General features: G+C 41.6%; 1 protein-coding gene across 1 annotated transcript; it reads right to left on the reverse strand.

Annotated features, from left to right (window-relative positions):
* Nucleotides 1-9,878: 9,878 nt before the first annotated feature.
* LOC134215255 (uncharacterized) lies at nucleotides 9,879-25,008 on the reverse strand. The gene is made up of 4 exons (XM_062694479.1): nucleotides 24,634-25,008; nucleotides 22,548-22,700; nucleotides 10,596-10,859; nucleotides 9,879-10,532 (listed from the first exon to the last, which is right to left on the reverse strand). Exons 1-4 carry the CDS (start codon nucleotides 24,758-24,760, stop codon nucleotides 9,898-9,900), a joined length of 1,179 nt encoding a protein of 392 aa, XP_062550463.1. The 5' UTR covers nucleotides 24,761-25,008; the 3' UTR covers nucleotides 9,879-9,897.
* Nucleotides 25,009-26,032: the final 1,024 nt, after the last annotated feature.

Genomic DNA, 26,032 nt, shown 5'->3' on the forward strand with positions numbered 1-26,032 from the left:
GAAGGTCACGTCTCCACGCTCAGCCATGAGCATTAATAAAAACAAGAGGAAGGGGGAGTCTCTGAATTCTCCACTTCCTTCAAAGAAACAAGGTTTCAAGACCGTCCTGCCAAAGCGCGGAAAAAATAGAAGGAAGCTGGAGAATTCAGATATTCCTTCTAACTCTAATATCGGAAATAGTTCTTCTCCAATCGAACTGAGCAATCAGTTCGATTTGATTAATGATGAAATTGAGCAAATCGAATATACCTCTAGCCCAGGTGATTCGATTCATGCGAAAAAGCAAAGGATTCCGCCAATTGTGGTATCTGTTGCCGAGTTTACTGGCTTCCGGAATGAGATTTTGAGTAACCTTCAGGGGATCAAGGTTTCATTTCAGATTGCTAGGAAGGGTGACGGCCACGTTTTGCCGGGATCCTTTGACGATCGCAAACGTCTTCTTCAGTATTTAACTGAGAAGCGCCATAAATTCTTCACATACGACGACAAAACTGAGCGGTTGTTCAAAGTCGTCTTGAAAGGTCTCCCCAGTGATGACAAATCACTGGATGAGATTAAAATTGAAATTTCTCAATTACTTGGATTTTCACCAGTCCAAGTAATTAAGATGAAAAAGAAATCCCACTCTGGTACTTCCCAGAGGGGCATTTCTCAAGAATTTTATTTAGTTCATTTTAACAAAAGTGAACTAAATAATATGAAAAGTTTGGAAAAGGCCTGTATTATGTCCCATGTCCGTGTTACATGGGAACATTTCCGCAGGCCTGGGGGAAACTTCCAAAACCCCACCCAGTGCCGTAAGTGCCAAAAGTGGGGTCATGGAACCAAACATTGTCACATGGATGCTAAATGCATGATTTGTGGTGGAACCTCTCACGCCAAGGACGCCTGTCCTGTGAGAGAAGATTCCAATAAATTTAAATGTGCAAATTGTGGGGGCAATCATAAATCCAATTTCTGGGAATGCCCTTCACGCAAAAAAGTTTTGAATTCTCGTGCAAAATTGATGACGGGAAATTCCAATCGAATCCCAGATTCGACGGGTAGAAATTTTTCAAACGCTCAAATTTCGAAACCAGTTACCGGTCGAGCAATTCATACCCACCACAATTCACAAACAAATTTTGCCGCTCGTCAACGGGTAGCAAGCACTTCAGTAAATTCCAATTTTTCCAATGTACCTACGTATGCAAACATCGCTGCTGGTAGACAAAATTTCTCTTCTCAAAATGAGGTTTATACCCATGTCCCAACGGAAAATAACGGTCATGTTGCCGATTCAGGTAGCATGACTGCTTCCGATTTTGATTTTTGCCTTTCTCGTATACTAAGTATACGTAAAGGCTACATGTTCGCTCCAAAAACAAACTTTTTATAGAAGGCCCGGAGACCCATAGTGTTATATACCAATCGACTCAGTTCGACGAATTGAGGTGATGTCTGTGTGTGTGTGTGTGTGTGTGTGTGTGTGTGTATGTGTGTGTGTGTGTGTGTGTGTGTGTGCGCAAAACTACTCAACAAAATGTCACTCATTTTTCGGGCACTTATCCTCAACCGATTTGCTCGCAACAAGTTGCATTCGACGCAGAATCCTGTCCCATTGTTTCCTATTTGAAATTGGCCAGATCGAACTATGGGATCGAGAGTTATGGCCAAAATACAAATTCATACGAAAAAATCGCGTAAAAAATGTCACTCATTTTTCGGACACTTATCCTCAACCGATTTGCTCGCAACAAGTTGCATTCGACGCAGAATCCTGTCCCATTGATTCCTATTTGAAATTGGCCAGATCGAACTATGGGATCGAAAGTTATGGCCAAAATACAAAATCATACGAAAAAATATCGTAAAAAATGTCACTCATTTTTCGGGCATTTATCCTCAACCGATTTGCTCGCAACAAGTTGCATTCGACGCAGAATCCTGTCCCATTGTTTCCTATTTGAAATTGGCCAGATCGAACTATGGGATCGAAAGTTATGGCCAAAATACAAAATCATACGAAAAAATCGCGTAAAAAATGTCACTCATTTTTCGGGCACTTATCCTCAACCGATTTGCTCGCCTCAAGTTGCATTCGACGCAGAATCCTGTCCCACTGTCTTCTTTTTTAAATTGGCTAGATCAAACTATGGGATCGAAAGTTATGGCCAAAATACAAAATCCTACGAAAAAATCGCGTAAAATATGTCACTCATTTTTCGGGCACTTATCCTCAACCGATTTGCTCACAACAAGTTGCATTCGACGTAGAATCCTGTCTCGTTGTTTCCTATTGAAAATTGGCCATATCGGACTATGGGATCGAAAATTATGGCCAAAATACAAATTCACACAAAAAAATCGCGTAAAAAATGTCACTCATTTTTCGGACACTTATCCTCAACCGATTTGCTTGCAACAAGTTGCATTCGACGCAGAATCCTGTCCCATTGTTTCCTATTTAAAATTGGCCAGATCGGACTATTGGTTAAAAAGTTATGGCCAAAATACAAATTCATACGAAAAAATCGCGTAAAAAATGTCACTCATTTTTCGGACATTTATCCTCAATCGATTTGCTCGCAACAAGTTGCATTCGACGCAGAATCCTGTCCCATTATTTCCTATTTGAAATTGGCCAGATCGGACTATGGGATCGAGAGTTATGGCCAAAATACAAATTCATGCGAAAATATTGCGTAAGAAATGTCACTCATTTTTCAGGCACTTATTCTCAACCGATTTGCTCGCAACAAATTGCATTCGACGCAGAATCCTTTCCCATTGTTTCCTATTGAGAATTGGACAGGTCGGACTATAAGATCAAAAGTTATGACCAAAATACCTTTTTTTCATAAAAATCACAAAAAATGTCACCTATTTTTCGGACACCTAACCTTAATCGATTCACACGCAACAAGTTGCATGCGACGCAGAATCCTGTCCCATTGTTTCCTATTGAAAATTGGCTAGATCGGACTATGGGATCGGAAGTTATGCCCGAAACACCATTTTAGGCTTTTTATACGAAAAGGCTGTATGTTCGCTCCAAAAACCAAACTTTTACAGAAGGCCTGGAGACCCATAGTGTTATATATCAATCGATTCAGCTCGACGAACTGAGATGATGTCACTGTCTCTCCCACTTCATACGGGAGTTTGGCAGAAAGACGGTCATGAGATTTATATCATAACAAATATTGCCCTCCGCTCGCGTGATTTGAATGACATTTTCGTTTTCTTTTTGTGTAGTCGGAGCTTCAGTTCAACTAACATCCAAAAGTGATATCCTTAAAATATATGACTGGGTGAAATAAAACAGGGTTATGTACGTCAAAAAGATTGGAACAGGAAACAAAAATGTCGAAATTCTTATTAGCATATTGTAGATCAAGCTGAAAACCGAGCCGAGGTCCCGCGAAATCGCATTTTCTCGCATTTCCGGATGTTGCAACTGCATCGCGAGTAGTGCGCAACTGTGCCATAGTCGGGCACCACTCGCGATACAGTTGCGACATCCGGAAATGGGACAAAATATGATTTTCGGTTTTCAACTGGATCTACAATATCCTTGCCATAAATAATCTGATTTTCATAGAACGGACAAAGAAATTTGTCTTTTTTACTCCTAGCCACTAGCTCATCTTTTTTCAAGCACACACATTTTACGAAGGTCGAGAAAGGCACCATCACCGCTAGGTGGATTAATCTGGGTTTTAACTGAACAATTGCATCACATGATTGATGCAATGTTCAAAGCAAATACCATACCTGAAGCTGTTCAGGTTGGTATAAAGTACACACAAAAAATTGTTATCGGACTCCGTTTTAATGGGTCCAAATAATAAGGCATTTTATGAGACAGATCGAAACAGCTGTTTTTCTCGTGTTTATCTACTTTGACAATTAGTGGGAGCCCGTTTTTTTTGGTAAATTCGCGCTGAACATTCCGATGGGTCCCATCATCAATTCTGCCTGTTTTACTTTTCGTCTACCTGGGTTTTAGAACAAAGTTTTTCATGTGATTTTTAAAACTTGTCGTTAGATTATTCATATGAAATGCTGAAGAAAACACGAAAGAAAAGCAAAACGTTGCAAACATTATTTTATGTTCGGACCTAACGAAATGTTCACGTAGAATCATACCAAAACAAAACATTAGAAGTAAATAATCGGGCCACCGCGAAACGTCTCATAAAATGCCTTATTGTGTGAAAGTTCTAAATTGGAATGCCCGCTCTCTTAAGGGTAAGGAAGATGAATTATTCAACTTCCTAACAGTTCATAATGTGCATATTGCCATTATAACAGAAACTTATTTGAAACCAGGACTCTCCATTAAAAGAGATCCAAATTATTTTATCTACAGAAATGATCGTCTCGACAGCGCCAAATTCCCAGCACCAGAGGTACCAGCCGATCTCTCGCAATACATTTTCAGAACTAACTCTCTCAAATGTATTTTTGTACACAATGTCAACCAAGTAGGATGAGTATTTAATATTGTCCGGCTCCTACACACTTGCTTCATCAGCAACGGCGCTCAATGAAGTAGGGTTGTGTGAGGTTGTGCCAGTTTGGTCGTCAGATCCCAACACGACCACACAAGCGAAGAGAGATCGCCACTCTACTGATCTCGAGTGGCGATCTCTCTTCGCTTGTGTGGTCGTGTTGGGATCTGACGACCAAACTGGCACAACCTCACACAACCCTACTTCATTGAGCGCCGTTGCTGATGAAGCAAGTGTGTAGGAGCCGGACAATATTAAATACTCATCCTACTTGGTTGACATTGTGTACAAAAATACATTTGAGAGAGTTAGTTCTGAAAATGTATTGCGAGAGATCGGCTGGTACCTGGTGCTGGGAATTTGGTTTCATCAGTACCCGCTAAGCTGCGGTGGACGACGGAGGTCCGTCGTAGCTTAGTAGGGAAAGCACCTGTCATGCGAACTGGGGTCGTGGGATCAAACCCCACCGAAGGGGCGGTTACCCTCAATACCTTTTCCGAACTAAATCTATCACATGTTGTACATATGCATAATCGGAATTTTGATGTTGATATTCCTCTCGATACCAAAAGTGATATTGATAATGCTCTCGTATCTTTGACAAATTTAATTGTTGAAGCCAGAGGCATTGCAATTCCGAAATGTGAAGTTAAATTCAACTCCATTATTATTGACGACGATCTTCAGTTACTGATCCGTCTTAAAAATGTGAGAAGAAGGCAATACCAAAGAACTCGCGATCCCGCGTTGAAAGTTATTTGGCGAGATTTGCAAAATGAAATTAAAAAACCAAGATTAATCCACCTAGCGGTGATGGTGCCTTTCTCGTTCGTTCAAAAGGTTTGGAAAAATCTCAAATAACACCAATATGTGGATTGGTCTTATTTTTCATATTTTTTTATATGCATAAAAAAAATTCTCGCCAAACGCAATTTGTTGCAAACAAATCGGATGAGCATAAAGGCTCCGTCAGACGTTGCAAGCAAATCACTCGTGCGAGCGAATGATTTCTGAGAGCACTCGCAATTGCAGTCACACGTAGCAATTTTTTACTGTAAGCAAATGACAGATTTACTCTCATGCAAATATAAACAAAAACGAAAAACTTGTTTTTCGGCCACAAAATCTAATTTCATTCCTATTTTTGCAGTGCAACACTGCCACCTGAAAACGTTTTCAATTTTGCGAGCGAAAAATTTGCTAGTGCTGCACTAGCAAGCGCAATTTCGTTTCTGCGAGTTGAAAATTTTTAACGCTTAGCAGTCACACATTGCAAGCGAGCGTTTGCTTACGATACGAGTTGTCATTTGTTTGCATGCAATCACTTTCAGTGTAGTCAGACAGGAAAATTTTTGACAGTTGTCGCTTTCTGCGAGCAAAATGCTCGTTGCGAGTGATTTGCTTGCAACGTCTGACGGCACCTTAAGAGCAAAAAATGGCATTTTATTTTGTAGTTTTAAAATTAGTATTTTTGCCATAACTTTTGACCCAATTGTACGATCCGGCCAAGTTTCTATAGGAAACAATGGTACAAGATTCTGCGTAGAATGCAATCTGTTGCAACCTGAGAAGCACACATCTTGCACATCAATCACAGTAACTTATATATGACCGGATTCAGTCACTATATGGTTACTGCAACCAGATTTGTTGAACTTGTGTTGCTTGGGGGGGAATAGATGAAGTCTAAGTGCTGAAAAAATGAGCTAGACTTTTTTGAACTCTTTTTTACAATAAATAGTAATTTGACCATAATATCTAAGCCCATAGTCCGATCTGGCCAATTTTCAATAAGAAAATATGAGACATTCTGCGTCGAATGCAATTTAATGCGAGTAAATCGGTTGAGAATAAGTGCCCGAAAAATGAGTGACATTTTTTTTAGCTATTTTTCCATAAAAAAATGGTATAATTTTCGATCCCATAGTCCGATATGGCCAATTTTCAATAGGAAACAACGAGACAGGATTCTACGTCGAATGCAACTTGTTGTGAGCAAATCGGTTGAGGATAAGTGCCCGAAAAATGAGTGACATTTTTTACGCGATTTTTTCGTAGGATTTTGTATTTTGGCCATAACTTTCGATCCCATAGTCCGATCTGGCCAATTTCAAATAGGAAACAATGGGACAGGATTCTGCGTTGAATGCAATTTGTTGCGAGCAAATCGGTTGAGGATAAGTGCCCGAAAAATGAGTGACATTTTTTACGCGATTTTTTCGTAGGATTTTGTATTTTGGCCATAACTTTCGATCCCATAGTTCGATCTGGCCAATTTCAAATAGAAAACAATGGGACAGGATTCTGCGTCGAATGCAACTTGTTGCGAGCAAATCGGTTGAGGATAAGTGCCCGAAAAATGAGTGACATTTTTTACGCGATTTTTTTGTAGGATTTTGTATTTTGGCCATAACTTTCGATCCCATAGTTCGATCTGGCCAATTTCAAATAGGAAACAATGGGACAGGATTTTTGCGTCGAATGCAACTTGTTGCGAGCAAATCAGTTGAGGATAAGTGTCCGAAAATGAATGACATTTTTCACGCGATTTTATCGTATTAATTTGTATTTTGGCCATAACTCTCGATCCCATAGTTCGATCTGGCCAATTTCAAATAGGAAACAATGGGACAGGATTCTGCGTCGAATGCAACTTGTTGCGAGCAAATCGGTTGAGGATAAGTGCCCGAAAAATGAGTGACATTTTGTTGAGTAGTTTTGCGCACACACACACACACATACACACACACATACACACACACACACACACACACACAGACATCACCTCAATTCGTCGAACTGAGTCGATTGGTATATAACACTATGGGTCTCCGGGCCTTCTATAAAAAGTTTGTTTTTGGAGCGATCATATAGCCTTTACCGTATACTTAGTATACGAGAAAGGCAAAACGTTTCGCTATTCTGAGAAATAGTACCAACTTTGAGAATCCCAGTTCGAAACCTTTTTGAAAATTAACAAAAATTCTTTAAAAAAAACCTCAAAAGCCAATTCCAGCGCTTAAAGAGGGAAATAAAATTTTATTAACAAATGGCGAAAAGGCTCAAAAACTTGCTCAGCAGTTCGAGAGTGCCCATAATTTTAGTCTAGGTCTCACTAGTCCAATTGAGGATCAGGTTACACGGAGCTTCGAAGACATTCTCATTCAAGAGAATGTTTTTGACCCTTCGTTGGGAACTAATTTGGATGAAGTGAGATCTATTACTAGAAAATTTAAAAATATGAAAGCCCCGGGTGATGATGGTTTTTCTACATAGTTAGCAAAAAAAATCCTGAGAGCTCTTTATCCTTTTTGGTTAATTTATTTAACAAATGTTTTCAATTGGCATACTTTCGAGATAAATGGAAAAACGCCAAAGTTGTTCCTATTTTGAAGCCGGACAAAAATCCAGCTGAGGCTTCTAGTTATCGCCCAATCAGTTTGCTTTCTTCAATAAGTAAACTGTTTGAAAAGATTATTTTAAATAGAATGATGGTTCATATTAATGACAATTCTATTTTTGCTGATGAGCAATTTGGTTTTCGCCATGGGCATTCAACCACCCATCAGTTATTAAGAGTAACGAATTTAATTCGGCTCAACAAATCTGAAGGATATTCGACTGGAGTTGCTCTTCTTGATATAGAGAAAGCATTTGACAGTGTTTGGCATGAAGGTTTGATTGTAAAATTGATGAATTTTAATTTACCTCTGTACATCATTAAACTGATCCAAAATTATTTATCAGATCGCTCACTGCAGGTAAACTATCAGAATTCTAAATCTGATAGATTACCTGTAAGGGCTGGTGTCCCCCAAGGCAGCATTCTGGGGCCCATATTGTATAACATTTTTACTTCTGACTTACCTGATTTACCACCAGGGTGTCAAAAATCTTTGTTTGCAGATGACACAGGTCTCTCAGCCAAAGGGCGAAGGCTTCGTTTCATTTGTAGTAGATTGCAAAAAAAAAGTTTGGATATTTTCTCCACTTACTTGCAAAAATGGAAAATTTCCCCGAATGCTTCCAAAACTTAGCTTATAATTTTCCCACATAAGCCGAGAGCTTCTTATTTGAAACCTTCTAGCAGACATATTGTCACTATGAATGGAGTTCCAATTAATTGGTCTAGCGAAGCTAAATATTTAGGACTTCTGCTAGATCAAAAATTAACTTTCAAAAATCACATTGAAGGCCTTCAAGCCAAATGTAACAAATATATTAAGTGTCTATATCCACTTATAAACAGAAAATCAAAACTTTGTCTTAAGAACAAACTTTTGATTTACAAACAAATTTTTAGACCTGCCATGTTGTATGCTGTGCCAATATGGACTAGTTGCTGCAATACCAGAAAGAAGGCACTCCAGAGGATTCAAAATAAAATTTTGAAAATGATTCTGAAGTTGCCTCAGTGGTATAGTACCAATGAACTTCATAGAATTTCTAATCTTGAGACATTGCAACAAATGTCCAACAAACTAATTTCAATTTCAGATAAAATCTTTGCAATCTTCTATTGCAACGATTAGCTCCTTGTACCCTTAGTATAAATTAGGTTAAGTTTAGTTTAAGTAGTAAACATTGTCATTCCGACATGGTTTAAGTCAACCAGAGGAAATATCCTAACTGCCAGAGGCAATTGAAATGTATTAATAATAACTAAAAACATAACATAGCAAATAAGGATGATAGTGTTAAGAAAACACGGAACACCTAGTCTAAGAGATGAATGCATGTAGTAGATAATTGGCAAATAAAATTAGTTAAAAAAAAAAAAAAAAAAATAGCGATAATAGAATTTTTTTTTTCGGAGCAGATGTTTAATTTTGATACACATAGTTAAGTTTGAGGTGTTTTTTATGAGATATTGCGAAAAAAGATTCGGTTGCCGGTTTGACTTGAACCCACACTATTCCATTAAGTACACGGACGTATTACCAATTATACAACAGCTGCCCTTGCGAGAAGTCACTTTTGACTAATCACAGGTTTTTCATCAATTTGCGTCGATTTTGCAGCAGTATGAGCGAAGCAGCATGAAAATTCTGGGTAGATCTGGAAAAACGTGTAGACCTGACTGACTGCTGCGATGCTTTTACTTTGACATTCTTACACTGTAGAAATATGCAATTTTTATTTGTTACATATAATCAGATGGCTTATTAAATTCACTACAGTACACTTAGTATATGAGAAAGGCAAAACAAAATATTCTACAGCTTACAGTAGAGAAAATACTCATTCAACTAAGGGATGGAAATGGGTGTATAACCTTTCGTTTGGAGCATGTTCTAAGAGAAGAAATAAATTTTTCAAAAAAATCTTTACGGAAATAATGATATACATTGTATAAATCGAAACAATATTTCAAAACTGGGTTGTAATATTTTATTCCTAATCAATTACTAGTACAAGGCTGTTGAACGTAATCCAAACAGAACCCCCTGTTGTCGACATCGGTCGGTGCTTCTATGGAATCGGCATGAAACGCCAATCGGAACGGTCTTACGGTGGAAACCACTGTCCTCTCCACCGAACTTACCTCCGCGTTGAATGTCCCCCCGCAAAGTTTATCCTCACAGGTGCTGGCCATCGGCAGCCGGTCCGCTACCTTTGCGCAAGGAATCATCAACCAATCATTGGTACATGAGTTGGGAGTTCCCTGTGTACCACCTCCGACCATCGATGACACGATGCTGTTGGAGTTTCCGGATAGGGTGAACGTGCGGGATCGGTTCCGCCCGATATCCGGACACGCTGTGTAATGGATGCTGCAAAAGTTTCGTTCCGTCCGAATACAGATGCTGTAATCCTGGTTGGAAAGCTGTCGACCACTTATTGTATCGAAATTGAAACTCTTAACTCTTCCGCTGACACCGGTGAAATACTGAAGGCAGCCTTGTTCCGCTTTTGAAATCGCTCCACATGGTATCTGTGAAATTCGTACCCTCCACGATCGTGGAAAACTGGGACCACTGGTTATCACCGTAAGAATAATAGGATTGCTCTGTCCCATTCCGGCATCAATGTACACTGGAAGAAATGAAAATGTTTACAAAATATTGCTTACACTGGATCCGGATCAACAATTCATACTATGATCCCCGTTCGAGCTTCCGCAGATGGTGGGCGCTGGGCTGCCTCCGGAAACCAGGAACTGATCGTTATTGCAAATGTGATTGACAATTTCCGGCCCATTGATTGTAAATTGATCGAAATCCAACCGAATTTGACAAATGTCGGGATGCATCTTCAGTACAGTAAGCTGACAACTGCCGGTGCCGTCAGTTGTATCCGGGTGGTTTGGATTCACAAAGTATGTGCCGTTCTCTCGAGCCACTCCACCACAGGAAGCCATAACTGAAAAAAGGTTAAACACGTTTACCGCTGGATTAAAGAAATTGTTTTTCAAGGGAAATATATTTCCCAAATGTGGAGTAAAATCTGGTATGTCGTATAAGCATGAGCATTGAGCATGATCGTTATGACCACACAAGTAGCGTAGTTGCTACTCCGTGATTGACTAGAATTTGCAAAATTGTACAGAGAACACAATAAATGGGGCTCGGGATGGAAGATCGCACTTGTCTCGACCGGAGCAATACAATCGAATGATGCACAGAATATCAAACAGATATTCTTTCTTCTGCTCGTGACGAGTGCACTGGACTTAAATAAAAGAATTTTCGTCAGAAAATGTATAGATTTCGATTAACTAGATTTCGATTAGTTTAAACGACTCTGATAATTTTATTTTGCATTTGAGCTGTAGAAATATATAAATTTTATTTTTTTGTATCAGTGCATGGGTAGAAAGTAAGGTTACGCGACGCCACTGCTCAATACCCAACCGGAGATTGCAACATTTTATTAGAATCATGCATTATTCTGCATTCAGTTTGCCATCATTTGCGACATATGCATAGATTGTCACCAGCAGATCCTTGTATTAATAGATCCTCGGCCAAGATAAAATAAGAAATGTGTTTGAATCAATTTTTTTTCCATCGAAGAGGGAAATGCTGTATGCTAGTTACTTCGACAACTTTAGTTACTTTACAACAACAAAATCCACCAAAGACGGGTGTTGAATCTTAACCCTTCTCGACTAACGCGCTAACCATCTGAACTATATAGGGGAACTGTTCCATTTTCCATCTCATTGAACATATATTCATCTCATCAGAAAACAAAAAAACAGCACCAATCTCGTCGCTTCTTTTTGCTAACACGCGTACACACTGGTGATAAAAATAACAAAAATGAGAAACAAACCAAAATCCTTTTCATTGCTTTGTTTTTGATGGGATGGAAATAGGGGATATGGGATGAAGTGCCGAACCGTTCCCCTACTAGATGAGAGAAGAAGTTACCAAAGGCTCCATTTCCAAAAGAAACTCCTTGCATACTGATACGAAGGCGCTGCTGGTCTTCTGAGTCTTAACCTTACATTCGAGCCTAATGTTTAGGAATATAAATCGACCGGTGAATCTTGTGAGGACATTGATATTGGGTTGTTACCTTGTAACTCATGGTCAACGTTGGTGCGAAATTAAGCTACACTTGTGACGGCTTTGAGATAGGGTAAGACGGTATAATACGCCCCCCCTAAGGCAACACCTATGATAACTTTTTACTCTTCATCGCAATTCATGCAAACTTTGTGTTATTTGGTAGTGCAAGAAGTCGCAAATGCATTGTCCGTGAGTAGTCGTATAAAAACATCACAGATACCACGTAATAAAGCTTTTTTGAAAAGTCGTGAAAAAATGGATTTCAAAAAGTGCCTGGGCAATACGCCCCACCCTAGCCAGAGACATTTCATAGCCCTTCATTATTATTTTTTCTATCCCATAATAAAAAGGTTGCAAATCCTTATGTGCTTGACATTAAAAACCAACATAAGTCCATTCAAGCAGGTGTGAATTACATTTTAATAGTTTATGGCTTGTCAATTAATGTCCTTACCCGCACAATGTTGAACAAACTGTTTTGATGATTGCGCGATTGTACTGCGTGCTCTTCATTGTTACGTGAATGGCAACACAAAATCCACCTTTGACCCCTTTCATGGTTTCATAAAGTAAAGTGATTCAATTAAAAAGGTAAGCTACAATGCGTATTTATACTGTAAATCCAATCAATTTCGAGACTCAATATCGGTTGCCACTCAAAATTGAACTAACACTTTTTAAACATATTTATTTCATGAAGGCTACGAAACTCAGCCGAAGCCGGTTTTGTTGGCAATAATAGTTTTTACTGTAGTTTTAACAAAAATTACTTTTATTTTTAATGGCGTTTTCATACCACATTTATTTATTTATTATTCGTAAATTTATTATTTATGTTCATTTATACATTTATCTATTAATTATATCTAAAATTGAATGATTGGAGATCGGAGATTTCTTTCCGGAATTATGAAATAGGGCCCTTGGAGAAATAAAAATAAATACAAAAAAAAATCATTCGGTGGTATTTTGCCCAAAATAAATTCTTAATTTTAAAACAGCGAAACGTGAACTTTATTGGCGTGTAAATTTCTACTATAAATCATATACTGTATACACACATAGTTGTAGTGATTAAAAATCGAGTATATATATAAATTATTGCAATAATATCTTAAATCAATGAAAATGATCAGAACTATTTGAGAAAAATGCTATATAAGACATTTCTTAGGTGACTCTTTACAATATAAATAAAATTCAATTAATCACTTCAAAAATATGAGAAGCTTTCATTTATTTTTCTACGACCCATATAGCTCTAGTACCTAATGCTAGCGGCCGACCAAATGAGAATAATCAAATTTGTTTTTCTCCATTTTAAACCAAGTTTTAAGGGCGCCCACGACCGGCACAAAATTGAAATGTTCGATTTACAAAATTATCAATATATTTTTTCAAATCGACGAAACCATGCTAATTTTTTCGTAAGGTTTTTTTTTGTGTAGCTATCCATTGATGTACAAATGTTATGTGGCTCGAATTAGAGCCAAAAACAAAAAAGGGTGCCCACGATCGATTTTTTTCCCTACATGTATCTTCACTTTTTATTTTAAATATGTTTCCTCCATTCTCGGACGATAGTTAGAAGACTTACCTTACCAAAAATCAACTATGAATTTTGAATCCTTATTCTAGATTTTTATCAAAATAGTTGAATTTAGTGTTTTTTTAAGTGACCGCTACCAGGCTCGCCATTATGTTTTGTTGCTCTCCTTGAAATCCTTCATACTCATAACTCCGTATGGAAACTGACTGAAGAGAGAAATGTTAACATAAGTATTTGGCACTTCAAACCTAAACATAATCGGTTTCCGCTTTTTTTTAAACTAATCACATTGTTCAAGCACCAACAGTCGTCAACTATTCCTGTGGTTGAATTTTCGATTAGAAGTCACTGTACCTATCAGTAAGTGTGCCGCAATATTATTCAAGGGGATTAAGTATGCACTCAGGTGGAACCTGAGAAGACTTTTCCGTGAAAAACCTGAAACATCCTGTCACAGGCTGTGAATCCTTAATTATTTACCATAGAATATCAACTTGTAATGAAATAACTTGTTGACTTTTCGTAAAAATTTAAGACTTCGAAACAATACCTAATTTCAAACATTATCGCGTTGAAATTTGGAAGAAGTATTAGAAATTTGAAGAATTTCCTCGGTCGATTCCAATGAATTTCACATGGAAATTTCAAAAAGTTTCTTATATATAAATCCAAAGAATTCGTGGAAATTTCGAAGCAAAATTGGTAAACATTACGAAAAATAACCACTCCGAAGAGTTTCCATGGCAATTCTAAAAACCTTCTCGTGGATATTCCAAAGGCTTTTCAGTGGAAATACAAAATAATTCCTTAACATCGTCAGGACAGAGGAGTCATAAATGCCCAGCATTTCACATTAGATGCGTAAAATCACATAAGATAGGAGGGTTGTCACTTTCCTCAGCAAAATTGTTCATCAGATTGTTGATATACTTTGTAGATAATACTTCCATAACTGAGAACATGCACATGATTCTGCAAGTGTTTAAATCCTGCACATTATTTGATAATGTTTAACACTCAATCAATACATTCAAAGTTAATTGCCTATATGCCGGGTATTAAGCCACCCGGAGTGGAAATTAATTACTATGTCTGAAACTTGATTATGCATATGTACAACATGTGATAGATTTAGTTCGGAAAAGGTATTGGAGGGTAACCGCCCCTTCGGTGGGGTTTGATCCCACGACCCCAGTTCGCATGACAGGTGCTTTCCGTACTAAGCTACGAAGGACCTCCGTCGTCCACCGCAGCTTAGCGGGTATACTGATGAAACCAAATTCCCAGCACCAGGTACCAGCCGATCTCTCGCAATACATTTTCAGAACTAACTCTCTCAAATGTATTTTTGTACACAATGTCAACCAAGTAGGATGAGTATTTAATATTGTCCGGCTCCTACACACTTGCTTCATCAGCAACGGCGCTCAATGAAGTAGGGTTGTGTGAGGTTGTGCCAGTTTGGTCGTCAGATCCCAACACGACCACACAAGCGAAGAGAGATCGCCACTCGAGATCAGTACATTCAAAGTTAATTGCCTATATGCCGGGTATTAAGCCACCCGGAGTGGAAATTAATTACTATGTCTGAAACTTGATTATGCATATGTACAACATGTGATAGATTTAGTTCGGAAAAGGTATTGGAGGGTAACCGCCCCTTCGGTGGGTTTGATCCCACGACCCCAGTTCGCATGACAGGTGCTTTCCCTACTAAGCTACGAAGGACCTCCGTCGTCCACCGCAGCTTAGCGGGTACTGATGAAACCAAATTCCCAGCACCAGGTACCAGCCGATCTCTCGCAATACATTTTCAGAACGAACTCTCTCAAATGTATTTTTGTACACAATGTCAACCAAGTAGGATGAGTATTTAATATTGTCCGGCTCCTACACACTTGCTTCATCAGCAACGGCGCTCAATGAAGTAGGGTTGTGTGAGGTTGTGCCAGTTTGGTCGTCAGATCCCAACACGACCACACAAGCGAAGAGAGATCGCCACTCGAGATCAGTACATTCAAAGTTAATTGCCTATATGCCGGGTATTAAGCCACCCGGAGTGGAAATTAATTACTATGTCTGAAACTTGATTATGCATATGTACAACATGTGATAGATTTAGTTCGGAAAAGGTATTGGAGGTAACCGCCCCTTCGGTGGGGTTTGATCCCGACCCCAGATTCGCATGACAGGTGCTTTCCCTACTAAGCTACGAAGGACCTCCGTCGTCCACCGCAGCTTAGCAGGTACTGATGAAACCAAATTCCCAGCACCAGGTACCAGCCGATCTCTCGCAATACATTTTCAGAACTAACTCTCTCAAATGTATTTTTGTACACAATGTCAACCAAGTAGGATGAGTATTTAATATTGTCTGTATCAAACCCCACCGAATACCTCCAATACCTTTTCCGAACTAAATCTATCACATGTTGTACATATGCATAATCAAGTTTCAGACTCAATCAAGCTTAGTCAACCTGTACGCCTGTACCTGGGGGCAGCAGGGACTTTGTCCAAGGGCTTGACGACCCCTCCCCATGGCCACTGCGAGTTAGACCGGGACCATCGTCCCTAACCCCTAATCCCAAGGCGTCAAGCGACCCGTGCCGAGGGGATGCATGGCCAGGGGGGTGAAATAATAAGCTAGGCCTTTAACGGAGCCTGTGGGGTACCTGGGCACCCTCCACAGTAATTGTCCCTTACCGCGTTATGCTGGGCTCTGGCGTGGGGGACCTCTTTTCCCGAGCAACTCGTGGGACCAAAATGGAAAACCAAGTCAATTCTTCAATTAGTGGTAGTAGTGTAGGCGACAACCCCTTCGCAAGAGGTGGGTTGTTCAGGTCTCCGCCTAGGAGGCCAGAGGCAATAGTCGGCAGCTCAGTGCGCAGCGCCAGCGTGGGTTACTCAACCTTCCTCTCGGCTATAAAAACGCCGGAAGGGGTTATTGACGGCCCATGGCTTGTGAAGGCGATGAACCGCAAACGCGATGGGCTTCCGGCCTTCGAGGTGGCGACGGAACAGCTGGACGCCATCATCGACTTTGCGTCATCGAAGCATAATATCAGCAAGGACCTCAAGAGGAGCTTGCAGAAACTTCGAAAGTCGATGCTGGACGCCAAGCTGGAGAGGGCGGTCGGGACGGCCAAGTGTAAACCCGTGAAATCGGTGGAGTCGAGGTCTACCCAGACTGAGGCCCAAGGATTCGCGGACTCGGGCAAGGTCGAGTCGACCGAAGGCGTGCCAGCTAAGACGGTGGTGCCAAAGTCTACCCAGACTGAGGCTCAAGTATTTGCGGGTACGTCGGGGGTGACTACTCCAACGGAGCAGACACAAAAACGGGGGAGACAGTCTCCAGGGGATGAGCTCCCTGGGGGCCGCTCCAAAACGCGGAGGGTTACTACCCCGAACAAGGGTAGTGGGGCTGGGAAGCTGAACCCCGGTCAGATACCTCCAAAACCGGGGGAGGAAGGACCTGGAAAGGTCCGTCCACTCCGGCAAGACGGTGGTAAGGGGTTACGGCAGGCTGAAAGTTCTCAGCCGCACCAGACCAGGGAAATAGAGGGGAATGACGCCTCCTGGACCCTGGTCAAGCTCGGTGAACTCGGCGCCGACGTACGTCGAATAAGACGTACCCGGATGGGCGAGATGATACTCGAGCTGAAGCGGGGCGTCTCGCAAAAGGGCGCCGCCTACAAGAAGTTGGCGGAGGAGGTCCTAGGCGAGACGGTCAAGGTGAGGGCACTCACGACGGAGGTGAATCTAAGGGTTAAAGACCTGGACGAGATCACTGAAGTCGAAGAGCTCGTCACGGCACTGCGGCGACAGTGTGAAGTGGAGACGCCCACCGCAGCCGTTCGGCTACGGAAAGGTCCGGCAGGGACGCAGGTAGCATTGGTTCGGCTATCTGCAGCGGACGCCTCAAGGTAGTCAAGTTAGGGAGCGTCAAGGTGGGATGGTCGGTATGCCCTGTGCGCATATACGAGCAACCCGAAGTTTGCTTCAAGTGCCTGGAACCGGGGCACAAGCAATGGGACTGCAAAGGCCCTGACAGAAGCAATCTCTGCCGACGCTGCGGATTGGAGGGACATAAGGCACAATGCTGCACGAACCCTCCCAATTGTTTGATTTGTTCCAGCAAAGCTGTGAACAGCAAGCACCCCATGGGGGGCTCGATGTGTCCGGCGTTTAAGCGTGCTGCAAAATCAAAGTGCAGGTAAAGCAGCTGGCTTGCTCGGCTTCGCCCGAGTGTTTGGTGTGCGCAGGTTTAGAGGAAACGGCGGAACACGTGTTGTTCGTGTGCTCACGTTTTCGCGCAATGCGTGACCACATGCTTGCCACATGTGGTCTGGACACTACCCGGACAACCTAGTTCGGAGGATGTGTAAAGACGAAGTTGGCTGGAACGCCGTTTTATCGGCTATCGCCCAAATCGTCTCGGAGCTACACAGAAGGTGGCGCGTGGACTCAAGGATGGCTAGTTCAGGCGCAAATAAGAGGTGGTCCAAGGGATCGGAGTCGGCTTCATGGGTCATACCGGTGGTCATGCTCTGTGGTCGAACTCGATCCTTTAATCGAACAAGTGGCCGCGCGAAGAACAACATGGTATCGTCGCTTTCGCGGCGTCGGTCAACCGAACGGGTTCCGAGCCCGAGGACGAAAAGGGGTCCTCATCAAGGCTGGGGCAGGCGTAGGCCTCGCGTCGGCAAGTCCCTCTGTGTGCTGGCGAATAGGCCCTATCGCAGAAAGGTCAATTTGGGGTGCACGCGGCATCATCATTCTTGATACCAGTCGTGCAGAGGGAAGCAGGCGCGAAGTCGACCCTGCCCACCTTCCGAGGACATAGGGCGTGGTAAGGCCACCTGGAAAGCCGGCAATGCGCTGGCACGATACCATGGTGTTCTTCTAAAAAAGCGAGTCACGATGTTCGATGCTGCAAGGACACGCAGCTAACCTCGAGGGTGCGTCATGCACTGGCCCCCCTTTGAAGCATTACTTTCTGGTTGTACCGAAGGGACGATGGGCTTGGCGGCAATGGAAACGGTTTAGCTGGTCGGGGATGCAGCCCTGCCTCCCTCATTGGAGGTGGCCCCTAACCCAGCACTTCCTGGTCAACCCAGGATGTCTGTTGAGCAGATTCCCCCTCTATTGTTTAGGAAGAAAAAAAAAAAAAAGTCAACCTGTACGCAAAGCCAATGGTCACTTACCAGAAATACGAGATGTTCAAGGTTCTACAAAACGTTCAGAAATTCAGAACCCAATCCGGCTTAACAAGCATATATGAACTAATTCCAATGAATGTGAGATGGTCTTCCGAAATTATTTTGAATTAACTCGTTTCGGTATGACCTAGAAATCAAAATTTAAATTACCTATGTAGGCTCATCTTATGTAAGATTGCCATGAAATTTTCAAGGGAGAAGCGTCATCATTTATATTTTTTGGTACATGACTTGATTTGACCATGGAGCCAATCCGGCCGGATCTATTGAGGGGGGACATGGAACTTTTTAACCCTAGCCTAGCAGGGTAAATTGGCACAACTTGCCAATGAGGCACGCCGCATGAAGCTTGAGATCCTGGAACTGAGTGAAGTCCGTTGGCCAAACTTTGGAGAACACAGAACGAAGTGGGGACAAGCTCAGCAATACTCTGGTTTATGATGAGAACACGCTCCCCGGCATCGCGCAGTTGGCTTCCTACTCAGCGCCCAGGCACAATCTGTGCTTATGAAGTGGGAACCTATAAGTGAAAGGATAATCGTTGCCAGATTTAAAACACGGGTCCGAAACCTTACTATAATCCAATGTTATGCGCCAACCGATGTTGCCGATCTGCAAGACAAAGACAACTTCTACAGCCAACTCAATGCCGACGTAGATAGAATTCCGAAGGGTGATATCAAGATCTGTATGCGCGACTTCAATGCAAAGATCAGACTCGACAACTCGAACCATGAGCGCTTTATTGGACGCCACAGTCTCGGAGAAAGTAGTGAAAACGGAGAGCTGTTCGCTGAATTCTGCGGTAATAATGACATGGTGATCGGGGGATCGCTCTTCCCTCATCGCCAGGTAAACAAAGTCACGTGGATCTCCCGTGACGGTTTTACAGAAAATCAAATCGACCACATCTGCATCAGTCGAAAATGGAAACGGAACCTTTTTGATGTACGGAATAAACGTAGTGCCGATATCGCGTCTGATCATCATCTTCTCATCGGCGAAATACGCCTGCGCGTCTGGACGACGATTCAACACACGTCGACTGGAAGATGCCACGGGGAAACTATCCTTCATTGAAGAACAGGAGACGCGTGCTGCAGATATTCCGGAAGGTGGTAGCGTGGACCAATGGACCGCCATCAAGAATGCCTTCATCGCATGCCATTCACCGGGGAGAATAATGTGGGCGCACCCACAGAAAACAATGGATCACCGATGCGACCTGGAGGAAGATAGGGAAGCGAAGAAAAGCCAAAGTCGCGATAGAGCGATCAAAAACCAGAGGAGCCAAAGTCTTATTCCGTCAACGATACTCGGCTCTGGACAAGGAAGCAGAACGCTCATGTCGACGGGACAAACGAGCGTGGGCGGACTATCTGGCCGACGAAGGAGAAAGAGTCGCAGTCACAGGGGACACTCGTCTCCTTTAGGATATCTCACGACGCTTAAGCGGGGCGAAGATGAATGCAACGATGCCTGTGAAAGACGCGAATGATCAGTTATTGACCGACCCAACTGACCAGCTGAAACGCTTTTTCAAATGCGAGCCCATCACCACCTTGGCATGATCTGCCCAGCATCCGACGTATAACACGTGTTTATACCGAAGTTGCATCACTGCTAGAGATTCTAACAGCCATCCAAAGCATGAAATCGAATCCCCAGGGGTCGATCGCATATCAGCCGAGATGCTCAAAGCTGACCCCATGACATCCGCTCAACTACTGCATCGGTTATTTCGTAATACATATTTGGGACACCACATATTTCCCGGTAGACTGGATGCAAGATATCTTAGTGAAAGTGCCCAAAAAGGGTTACCAGACTGTATGCGATAACTGGCGAGGCATTATGTTGCTGTGTACCGTTCTCGAAGTTCTGTGCAAAATTATCCTAGCCCGGATTCAGGAGAAGATTGATGCGACTCTCCGACGGCAGCAGGCCGGATTCCATGCCGGACGATCCTGTGTGGACCATATTGTTGTCATGAATACCAACCTAACCTGGCAACAGGTTAAAGCGATATCTGGGCATCGCCCAGGATGGAGATCTTTAATGTCAAGATTCATAGGACCCATAAGTAAGTAAGTATCCGACGTGGACCATCGACAGATACACAGTTTTTTTTTTCATTTGGCTTGACGACATCATTGGTGGTGACTTCTCGTTCTCTCGATCAAACTTCAGGGATCTTTGGTTAGATGATAAGGTAATCTATAGGAAGTCGCCTTGGTAAGCGTCTATTTATTTATTTATTCAGAACGATTTATTTATTCCGAACGCGCGCGATCGTTCTGCTGTTCGTATCATAAAAAAACACACACTGATTAACTTTATTACCGATCGCACTATGCAGAACACAATATTTCGGGAGATCGTGCGATCGTTCTGCTGTTCGTCGATTTTGGACCCATTGCATAATGGTTCACAAAACCAAATTAGGTGGAAATAGCTATTTTGAGCCACAAACAGCAGAGTTAGAATCTTTGGTCCACAAAGTTGGTCATTATTCGAGTGTTGATGAAAATTAGGGTGTTCCTTATTTTCATGAAATGGAAAAATAAACGTTTAAAATTGCAGAAATAGATGTAACTATTGTTCTGTGAAGTTGTAGCCCAGCTCATTTCAATCATTTTTCCAAGAGAATGTTATCTGCAGTTCTTAAATTGACGTAATTAGAGGAGCTTTTTTATCATTTTAACTAAGGGTGGTCCCACAAAACACAGTTCTTCCATTATATTTTTTTTTATTTCAAATTTCTCAGTGAAGTCGTCTTCAGTCGCAACTTTTCATGATAGTAGTTTGCCGATATCTTGCGCAGATCAAAGGTTATTTGCATTTTAATTAAAATATTAGCGTTTCTTAAAATGGCATTGTCACTGGATGGCGCAGACATAAATCATATCTTTTTCCTTCATTTGAAAGAGTAAATCGTAAAGGGTTCTTGTAGCAATTATTGTCGAACTAATTTTCCTCCCCTTATCCTAATTGACTGTGAAGACTTGGCCGGCATAGTTACTGGTCTTAAAATAAAGAAACTCCGAAGAATATACAGTGAGAATAGTTTTATAGTACCGAGAAAACTATTCAATCGGTGAGCTGTGCATATTTGTTGTTTCTCAACCAATCACGACTAGCAACTACGTTGTGTACAGTCAATCAAGCTAAGCTAAGCTAACTCCTGAAGTTAATGTTTTGAATAAACTTAGTGAATATTTTTTCCACAAATAATTTTCATTATATTTTAATATGCAGACGAAGAGATTCAGAAAGGATGTAATGCAGTTCGTTGCGTTGCAATTGGTGAGAACTAAGTAGTTAGATAATATAATAAGCGAGGGCTTACTGGTTGGTCGTGTCGATCAACCCTTCTGAATCTTTACATCAGCCGAGTTGTCGACAACGTACGCGTTTTAATACCATTTGAATTTTCAACAGCTATATACTTAGATATTTAAATAAAGATGTTATAGTTGTTCGGCCTAATTGTGGAATCTATTCAAGCAAAACTACCATTTTAGCTTTTCTATTCACCATTTTTGATTAACGGAAAAAGTTCCAACCTCTGAATGAAATTATTCCTTTTGTTTTTCTCGTATTCACTTACTCTTACATACTCAGTTCAGAATTTTGAAAATTATCTCTTGTAGGCTACGCTGAATATAATATTCTTGCGTATCACTACTTTAAATAAGATCCTGATTCAAAATGCAGTCTTTGGTATAGTATTTCAGTACATCTTATCACAAAAGCAACTTACAAATGCAGCATGTTCCGTATCCGCCAGCACAAGGACCAGCAGGTATTCCACCTCTCAATACGCATTCATTATTAGGTTGGCACGAACCGTACTCGCCAGAAGAAGCTGAACATAAGCCTTGTCCCCACTGGAAAACCGTGAAAATTGGCAGAACTGAAATGGAAACAACAGGTATGATACTTCGATCAGATTATATTTGCTACTCATCACAAATCTAATCAAATAAAACACTCAATGAAAACTTCACCAAGCGTATTTTATAAACAAACAATCCACAACCATTTATCACATTGATTGAGCCACATAGCTCAATCGAATCATCAACACTTTGTACCCCCACAAGCTCGGAATTATTCGCTTCCGCATGTTGTAATTGAGTCATAAAACATACTTCATCATTCTCTCAACGCTTCTCACTCAGCGTCTTCCAAGTCTTCCAGTAGTTAAATCTTTCGACAGAAGCTCCTCTCAAAAGAAGCTTATTGGATCTGACTTACCAGCTCTGTACTATATCTCAGCCATCCATCGAACCTACCGAACCGTGTGGCTGGTTTTGCAAAGTCAAACAAGAACCTCTCCCTTTGAGCTCCTTAACCTGCATCGACAAACGGTGGTTGGCTCGGAAGACGAGATGAGTTGAACTTCCACACTCGCGCGTGCCACCAACCGTGCTCGGACCAGAAGAACGTGAACAGAATATCCTTCCAGCCAGACTCATTGGAAAAGCCTCGCCAGCTACCAACCAGTCAGAAGCAGCAACAGCAATCTGCATCCACATCCATTTCAGTTTGAGTCTGAGTGAAGAAGCCCTGAAGGAAGTGTGATTATCCAGCCTGACGCCATTACACAAGATTGAAATCCTCGAAGGCTGGAAGGGCGTTAACGAGTGCGATGCCGCTCGTTGGAGGTCGCCACCCGACAGTTTTTCTCCCTCGCCCATCCATGGTTCTAGTGCGCTTTGACGTGGCGGCGTGGCGAAAGACGGCACACTGAAACACTTTTCTTTCACTCTCCGCAGGATTGCCTATGGCTACATTTAGCGATCATTAAAGGCACCGAGATGTTGTCGTTTCTGGGTGGGCTTTCATCAGGCCCAGTAGGTTAAGTGGGTATGTGGATCTTTCATTAATCATTCTGACGGGTTTGTTTGTTTAAACACATTCCAGGCGTTGGAACTGATGGGCACGGAAGCGATAGACAATGTTATGTTGGGGTAAACAGAATAAGAGTTTTTTGTGCTGTCGCCTATGGAAGATGTGTTTAACTCTATATCAAAGAATGTAGGTTTCTTGTAAATGTTGCGCAAAGTTCTAATCATAGACTACAGGTTCACATTGCCCATTGGTACGTTCACTGCCAAACTCGGGTGTATCTGTTCTACATTAGTTGGGTATAAGCATTTCTTCTAGGTGTCTTGATTATTTTTTCATGCTTTGTATCTGTATAATATCACGTTTAAATATTAAAATGTCATAATCTGAGGACACAGAAAATATGAAAAATAGAAAGCGTGTTAAGCTTGAGTTGCGTTAAGCAGTATTTAATTAGCAAGGACATATTATTATTATATTAGTTTTAAAATTTGGAACATGGTGAATATATATCTCTCACATTTGAAATCACTTTAAGAACGACCAGAAGACTTGTCTGACGTAGTGGGCTGGGCTGCCATTTCCCAAAAACGGGCTTAATGAGAAGTACTCATCGAGCTCTTTAACAGAAAAATGTTAAACAACATTTGTGTTTTTATTTAGCGCGTACGTTACTTTTTCAGATTACAGCAGCGGGGTACTCTTCTTTTATTACAGGAAAATCGCTTCTCAAAGTTGTCGTTATGCACTTTAGAAAAATACTAAAATGTAAATATATCAATCATATTGGGAAATCCTGTCTGACTGGAACTGGAACTTCAAGACGTATCCCGAATGGCTCCAACAAACACTTCAACTTTGCAAACTACCATCAACGTCCATTCCTTTACCACAAGGACTACCGCCACTAAATGCACCACAACACTTGTTCCACAACAGCAAGCAATAACCCACTCCATGGAAAAATAGAACTGTTTGCGAGAAAACGCTCTTACATCTTCGGTCCCTGGCAGCAGCAGCACCCAAATTCGAAAGCGCTCTCGATTTTCTAACTTCACTCCAGGCAACTCCGCCGCCACTTGACCATATTGCTATCGCCGCCAGTAGTCTCAGCAGTAACATTTTCCGACAGTTTTTCCTTCGTTTGATAAAAAAAAACGCCCACGGCACTTGACGCAGAGGAGCGGCTGTTAGGTTGATGGTCACTTATAACGATATTAAATTCGGCACTGGTTTCATATTTCCACATCAATCTATGAGGCAGACCGGACTGAACGAAAGCTATCAAAGAGGATTAACTTGTTTGTGGGTGTACGTCCGATCATCGAATGGTGCAAAATAAAGCGCTGGAGCTATGTTAAAACAATCATATTTATAATTTCTGATCGCGGTGCGCACTTAGTGGGAACGCAACCATTGGCAGCCGGTAGCGAATTGGGGATGGATGAACTGGAGTGTGATGATGTACCTTTTTCCGCTGTTTTGAGCCATTGTTAGTGTTCCTATGATGTCACATAAGTTTCGCACTTTGCTTTCAACAATTGAACGAGCGATATTGGCAGTAGTTTACAATTGCATTGCGTTGGTACTGGCACTGGCAAACGTTTTTGCGTACATCTGTTGCAATTTTAGAATCATCAACTTGTTGCGACAAATAAACGAAATGGTTGTATTTTTTTTGGGTAAACGTGTTTCATTTTGTATGCAGATCAATTACATATTGTGGGAGGTAATGAAACGAATAAAAGAGTGATTTCTATTTCCGGTGTTAGAAAGACATTTAGCTATTGCGTTCCATATTTCGATGCTTATAGAACATATAAAGTTATCTCCAATCAAAGGCGCATCCACGTTCCGAGTCGTGGGTAGAACAAACTGGAAATGTCGATATGGGTCAATTTCTGGGATTAGGTTTAGATTAAATCGATTCGCACAAATTCGTGGGTCTTACAAGCCTAAACTTTAGTATGAGAGTAGTATCACTTCCATCCGTTTCTACAGGAAACTGCATCCGTTACCACAAAGATACAGAGAACTCTACAACCTCTCATAGTTGCCACGGGAGGTTTTGGAGCTGTTAATGTGGAAGGCATAACAGTAGGATTTGTTTCGGTATAACTTGAAACACAGAAAGAACTAAGAGAAACAGATTAATAAAGGTACGAGCTTGCAATTGAACCCACGACCTCCTGCTTAAAGGCAGTAGCGGTTGCCATCGTTACCACTGAGTTTGTGTCCGGAATCGATGCACATTTTACCCTAGCAGCACACATGCTTCACATAAGTTACTGCAACTCATATGTGACCAGATTTAGTTACAATCAAGTTACTGCAACCATATTTGTCTGACTTGTGCTGCCCGGGTACCAATATTGCCGCTAAGAGCATAACAGT

This window comes from Armigeres subalbatus, chromosome 2 (genome assembly GCF_024139115.2).
Source record: "Armigeres subalbatus isolate Guangzhou_Male chromosome 2, GZ_Asu_2, whole genome shotgun sequence".
Taxonomy (NCBI): domain Eukaryota; kingdom Metazoa; phylum Arthropoda; class Insecta; order Diptera; family Culicidae; genus Armigeres; species Armigeres subalbatus.